Raw genomic sequence first — 7203 nt, forward strand, 5'->3', positions numbered from 1 at the left:
AACCCCCATTCCCCGTCCCCCTGCGCCGCTGTGGGGGAGGAGGTAGAGAAAATCGGGAGTGAAGTTAAGCCCGGGAAGAAGGGAGGAGTGGGGGGAAGGTGTTTTTAAGATTTGGTTTTATTTCTCATTATAGTATTCTGGTTTGATTGGTAATAAATTAGGGTTTTTTTTTCCCCAAGTCGAGTCTGTTTTGCTGATGACAGTAATTGGTGAGTGATCTCTCCCTGTCCTCATCTCGACCCACGAGCTTTTCGTTATATTTTCTCTCCCCTGTCCAGCTGAGGAAGGGGAGTGATAGACCAGCTTTGGTGGGCACCTGGCATCCAGCCAGGGTCAACCCACCACGTTTTCTTTTTAACATAAATATTGTAGCCAGGCATAGAAAATTTCAGTCCCTGAGTAGGAATTTTTCATAAAGGACTGCAAGAAATGAATATGTGACACGGTGGTATAGCAGAATTCCATGTATACTTTAGTCATAGCTTTTTTTCTCTCCAAGGTACTTCAGTCAAAAAATGACGGCTTGTACAATAATCTTAGACCTTTTCCATGTGGCAGCACATTGTAAAGCTCTGATACCAGCCACCTGAAACTTCACAAATGAGAGAGGACCATGCAGGCATTATTTGTGTCATCTAATCTCAGAGATAAAGTCATTCACAACAAATAGATTTGTAATAATCTGCTTCTAAACTGCAATCTGTTTACAGTCCACAGCACAATGCACCTGAGAGATTTTAGCCATCTACTTATGATGAGATGAATTGTGTCCTAGAAGTAATTGGCTGGATACCATAGGGCAGTTGTTCAGATGTAGTTATCTATGTTGGAAATGCCAACACCTAAGCAGAGGGATGCCGCATCAAGATCTTAGCTCAGGGACCAGCAATTTAATGAGATGGGTAATATTATCATGTGCCAAATCAAAGGATTTGTAGAAAGAAAACAAAGTCAACAGAAAAAGGAAAATTTCTCCTAAGGCACATCAATCATATCACTGTTCTGTTTCACATACAGAGTGAAAGTTTTCAGATACGCCCCAAGATCTTTAACAGGAAACGTTGCATGTTTTGTATAACAAGTGTGGAAGCAGGGGCCCAGAGCACCCTCCAGAATGCATGCAGGCAAGATGCAGAGGCATGGCTAGCTCGGTAGTACATGCCCGGCATGCTCCTGCAGGCAAAGGCAATGCTCAGCGCAATCACAGGGAGAGGAAGGGCCCCCGAGGTGGAGAAAACCGTGCTGGCAGGGCTGGAGTCTGCTTTGTCGAGGCAGTGCAGACAGGCAGCGATGATGATGGGACCTTTCCTAGTGATGCCAGTGGAGGAGGTGACACTTGTGAGGATGGAACGGGTGGCTCGATGAGAGAGGAGTCTATCGTGAGAAAGCACCTTTCAGGAAAAGGAAATGGTGTGACAGAAAAGCTGACAAAGTGTAAATAGGGAGTACATTGAAGAAGGAGAGGTCTGTAGGCGCAAGTGGTACTGTGTGGATTCATGATATCAAAGTGCCCTATTTCTGAGCATGGTTAGTGTAATAAGCACTAATGGGACATGCCTAGCGATGGCATTTTGAAATCCTGTACTGAAATCATCACTATCTGTTGCTGACCATATCTGTTTTATAAATCATGGTAAAGTTAAGAGGCAGTGAATGCGGCTACACTATCGTTCTGTAATTAAACGGGGGGGACACACACGTCTTCCTTATTTTTCAGAGTCCATTCCTAAATGTAGTAGCTGCAAGTATTTAAAGCAACTTGCAACTAATATTCTGACAGGCAAGTGAACTCCTAAGTGTGAAAAAATTATTACTAGGCAATATATGCTTGAGTTGCCCAGGTAGAAAATACACCTAGAATTATTTAACTTGCCACTCCACAATCTCTCTATGGAAGTTCATCTGAAAAGGCATCTTTTGAGGGACAGAAAGATGATTCCCCAAATCTAGAATTCCTATAGTATTGACCTCTTATTCCCAGCTCCTGTGATTTTTTCCCATGATTATTAATCGTGATCTGCATCATCCATGGAAGTTTATCAAATTGTTCGTTTCTTTTTCTCTCCTCAGAATTATTCTGTACTTGATATGAGACCACCAACTACAGTCATCACATTGAACAATGCCATGTACTGGCAAGAATTTGAAGATGCGTGCGTCTATGAATGTCTGGATGGGAAAGACTGCCAGAGCTTTTTCTGTTGTTACGAAGAGTGTAAATCAGGCTCATGGAGGAGAGGACGGATTCACATAGACATCTTAGAACTGGACTCTTACTCTAGGGTTTTTTTTCCTACATCCTTCCTGCTGTTCAACCTGGTCTATTGGGTTGGATACCTCTATCTTTAAATGTTGCCTGTAGTGGTGAAGACTGCTGTGTTTTCACAGCGCGGAGGGATGGTGAAAGTGCAGAAAAAGTGAAGGACGCGGTCAGTTTCATCTCAAATTATAAAGGCCACATTAACCTTCACCATCACAGAGCCTGATGAAGAATTTTAATATGTAATTGCCTGAAAAAGAAAAACATGGAAGAATTCTCTCCTTACTGCTATTCATTTTAAGGAAAAGATTCTTACAAAATTCAGCTGAATTTGTAGTGTAAGCGATGTTTATGAATAATTATTGTATATTAGAATCTTTACTACTCTCCCTTGGCATAGAAGCTATATACAATTCAGGCAAAAGTTAAATATGTCATTTTTGTTCTTCATTCACATACTTTCTTCAAAATGCTGCCATATCCCTGAGGCTCAGAGCAACATACACTGGCACTGGCAAATAAGCCAAAGCCAACGAAACCACTCATTTGTATTTAAACTTGCTTGAGCTATGTCCCATAGGTTTTGGGAAATATTTCATTGGTGATTCTGCTTGCTATAGAGAAACCACCAAAAGACAGTAAGAAATGTCTCTGGTGGGATCAAAACATAGATGTTACTTTCCGCAAAGGTCTGGGATTCATGGAGTTAGCCACTTACCTACACATATTGGTTTTAACTTAAGGTGAAAAGGCAGAGTTATAAGAAAGCTATTATTTTGATATGAATAAAAGACTTGCCTGTCTCTGAGGCAGCTGTAGGCATAACTTCTACAGTTTTTCAAGCTTTTAACTGTCTTTTTTATGACTGGTTAAACACAGGATGGTCATTGATTTCTAAAGTACTCTACTCGAAGCAGGACAAGATTCCTGCTTGTTTGTGTCATTGTAGCAGATCACAGTTGATAGGCCATGAGTAAAAATCACTATATAATAGCACTAGGAATATGTGACTTTCTTCAGATTGCAATTTACTAAAAAGTGCTCTCATGCATTCTTGTTTTTTCTCTCAAAGTTATTTTACAAAATTGAAAAACTTGTGTGCCAAAGGACATTTTTTGTTCCTTCCATAGAGTTAAATATTGCAGTCCTTACTCACGGCAGTTGTTCCCTGGGTCTGAGCTGAAGACTGAACACTTTTTACTTGAATAGTGCATTACGGGAACTCAATTGTCACACTTGGATTAAACATGGGATAGTTGCCACATGCAGAAAAAGGTTGTTTTCATTTTTTTCCTAAACTATCAACTATTTTTTACCCTAAAAAGCTATTTTGTACTTTTAAAGCTTTTGACCATTAAATTCTTAAACTACCCATGTTTTCAAAAGCTAGTTTTACAGTGTTAAACTAGACTACGCCTTTTACAGACTGTCTCAGTAATTGTTATTAAGCAAACAAAACAGATTCAAAACTAAATAGCAGTGGCTTTTCACTACCCTTTGGATGACAAATGGTTACAAATGATTAAAGTTAAAACATACCTAAAAAAAAAATCTATTTTTTTTCTCTTCTGGAGGACCTGATCATTTTTTTATCACCTCAAAAAATGTGTGTCTTTTCCACACAGTATTTGATAAAAAATGAGTAGTAGATGTGACTGAAGAGCAGTTCCTTTTCTCCTCAGAAGGAAAATCTTGCAAACAAGCAAAAACTAATGCAATGGTAATTCTAAAGGAAAAGAAATGCTGTCGTGTTCTTTGAAACATCACTGTCTGTCATTGCTGTTTCTCTGTGCTTCCACTGAGTTTTTCACTGAAAGAAATTACTAACACAAAAGTTAACTGTAGTTATTCAAAATACTTCCTTCTGTTTTTCACTTGTCTAAAATATCAGAGACAGAGCTGGGTCTAGGTGAGGGAGGGGAATCACTTCTCTAAGGACTGACAAAATTCAAATTAGAAGCACAGAGAAGAAATATTTTGGGGCAGGATCAAAACCTTATTTTTAGCAAAATCTGCCCAGTATGATGTCTTCTAAACCAATGATAACCTTCTGATTTCAAAATACATGTGGAAGTTTTTGCTAACTCTCTGTAGCAAATTACTCTGTAAAATCTATTACTCTGTAAACCTCTGTGTCCTGCACTTGGAAGTATGGATTTTATTTAAGGATGAGAGTTATATTTTCAGCGGTGCAAGAAGGTCATTGAATTGAAGTTGAATATCCTGGTCTCTAATTATGAATTAGTCTAGTCTAACAGCCACCTTCAGCCATATTTTGCAAGAATACTAGAAATATTTCAAGCCTAAGTAAAAGAATGGAAACAGTTATCCTTTAGGGGCCTGATCCTGCAAACCCTCTGCACAATCAATTGATTTTGGTGGGAGTATTGAGACAGATGAGGCACAAGAAGGTGCCTTCCACCATTAGATCTTGAACAGGTAAAGTGAGGTTTATTTAGCAATTGCATACTTAAGTGAATGTCCTGGGAGTAAGCGTGGAAGTGGAACATTCCCATTTTAGATGATGAGCATATACTTTTCTTACACTTCTGCTCATGGCTACCCATTCCTGCTAAAAGCATACAATCCCATTAGATCCTTCTTTGGCAGACTGATTCTGCTAAGTCCATTCATATTGCCTCTGTTTTCTGAGTGCTTTCATAAACAGAAGTTAGAAGCATATAATTCCACTTTTTTCCACCGTCCTAACCAAGAAAGAATCTCCAGACACTACTGGCTTCTGCTCTTATACTGACAGCAGAGGACATACTCTACTGTGTAATATATTCTACTCTGGGGTTATGTGCAAAAATTTGATTTGTATGCAAGGTGAGTGGCCGCAGGCTGGCAGGTTCCAGAATGCATTCCTCTGCTTATTCCTAGTTGCTTGGTTTACTCTCTCTGCTTCACTGCTCTGTGCTTTGGCAGCCACTGAAATACCGTAGAGATCAGGGAAGATAAGCTTTCTAGGCTCTGCATCATTCAAAATGCAATTATTCTAGACACCTAGCTAATGTGATCTGCATACACCTATGTGCCATATCCTTCTGTAGTAGTAAGAATATCCTCATTAACCTCCAGATATTCTTTTGCTTCTTTGGCAAATTGAAAAAAATGAACACTTGTGTGCACTGTCCCATGAGAAATGTAAGAACCACCTTTCACCATTTTGGAACATTTTCTTATCAGATAATTTCATATTCAAGACTTGCATTTATTCAACTACTTCATTATTTAGTACTTCTTTTTACCCTTCCAAGGAAGGGAAGGGAACGGAGGAAGTCAAAACCAAATTACTAGTAAAATGAATGTATCTGGATATGTAAGTAAAACCACAAAATTGAGTATCTTCACATTACATTCCTTCCTTTCTGAAGTTACAGAAGAGATTGTGAGGGTTTGTTTAGATAACCAACTTTTCCCAGGAGGATCTAAAGTCAAACCTCTTATTCTCCTCCTTCAATTAAAAGTTGATGGACAGTGTTTTCCTGCATTGAGGGCAGCATTTTCAAGACAATTAAGAATGTATAAGAATACTGTTCTTATACACTTAATTCACTCTTCTCAGTTCTTCTGGCCCTGATGCCTAACATACTGACAGCTCCTTCTTTTACAGCCATTCTTCCAAGAATAAGTGTATAAAAACTTGCAGCCAGTTTATGCTGTCTCCATGTCCAGCAGTAATGTGGAACTGAAGTACACCACATGCCATGCAATTTTAATGTAACTTTCTAATCAAGAAGTATGGCTGTAGATTAAAACACCTCAGGCACTTTGATAACCTTTCTTCTCTTTCAGATGCTCATTTTCTCCTTCATCAACTCGCAACTGTGTATTGGTATATCGTACATACCAGTAAAAATGATAAAAATTACAGCAGGAAAAATCAAAAAAGCCAGAACTGTCGTCACAGACAGTGATGAGTAGTGAAGCTAAAAGAGGAGGAAGAAATTATTTTTTATTGCTGTGCAGTTCTTATGTGTCCCACTCCTCTTATTCAATTCTTCCCACCAACTACCCACAGCTAATTCCAAATCATCCACCTCGCGGTTTGCACATTCATCAGCTGGAACAGCAATGACACATGAGCCTTTAGCTGATAGGAAATGATATTTCTGGAACTGGAAGCATCCTGCCAAATAACTCAGACAGATAGCTATCTCAAACACTTTTGCAGCCCTAATGTGTCTCAGAGTCTAGCACCTCATGTTGCTGCATGAATTTATCACAAGTCACCTTACTCGGACATTTCATGAAAGGGAGGATGCTTACCTCCTTTTTACAACAAATTTCACCATACATCTAGAAAAATGACTCTGTCCTGCCCATGCTCCAGGTGACCAGGTGCAAGACAGCTCTGGAAAGACCATAGTTGCTGTACTGCTTGCTGACTTTGTGGGAAGGGACACTCAATATTTTAAGACAGATTTCATTAGCCTCACAGTCTGGAGGGTTGGTGTTACCTTTTAAGCTGTAAAACAAAGCGCCCACTGCAACTTGTAAAGCCTGTCCATAACAGACTGTACTTTTCCCATTGGCTGCTCTTTCTGGGTTTCCATAAAGCACTAAGAGAAGGCAAGCCATAATCTTAGCTGCCTACACAATTAGATTATTTTTTTCAAGGTATATTCTTCTTCTTCCTTACAGTGAAATCTTTGTGCCTCTTACATTAGTGCCTTTAGCATTTCTTGATATTGAAGGATATACCACTCCCAGCCTGAGAGTTAGAAAGAGGGACAATGACCTTGCTGGAGTTCTTCCTGAGCACCACAGTGTGTGACCAATATTCTAGATGTCTTCAACCTACACATTGAGCATTTGTCTGATTTTTCTTTATTTTTTAAGCAGTCTGTAGGTTTCTTAATTCCTAAGTAGCAAGAAAACTGCAGTGGGATTGCAGCAGTTCAGCAGAATCCTTTCTGTTTCACTCAGCAACTTCATTC

At 39.3% G+C, this 7203-nt stretch overlaps 1 protein-coding gene across 1 annotated transcript in view; it reads left to right on the top strand.

The window, feature by feature from the left end:
- GABRG3 (gamma-aminobutyric acid type A receptor gamma3 subunit) overlaps positions 1 to 2349 on the top strand; it is a 337705-nt gene extending 335356 nt beyond the window's left edge. The window contains exon 9 of the mRNA XM_009281337.1: positions 2071 to 2349. Within this exon, the coding sequence (XP_009279612.1) occupies positions 2071 to 2349 (279 nt within the window). The remainder of the gene's footprint in view (positions 1 to 2070) is intronic.
- The last annotated feature ends 4854 nt before the right edge of the window (positions 2350 to 7203 follow it).

The sequence above is a fragment of the Aptenodytes forsteri genome, unplaced genomic scaffold (assembly GCF_000699145.1).
Source record: "Aptenodytes forsteri isolate BGI_AS27 unplaced genomic scaffold, ASM69914v1 Scaffold212, whole genome shotgun sequence".
Classification (NCBI taxonomy): domain Eukaryota; kingdom Metazoa; phylum Chordata; class Aves; order Sphenisciformes; family Spheniscidae; genus Aptenodytes; species Aptenodytes forsteri.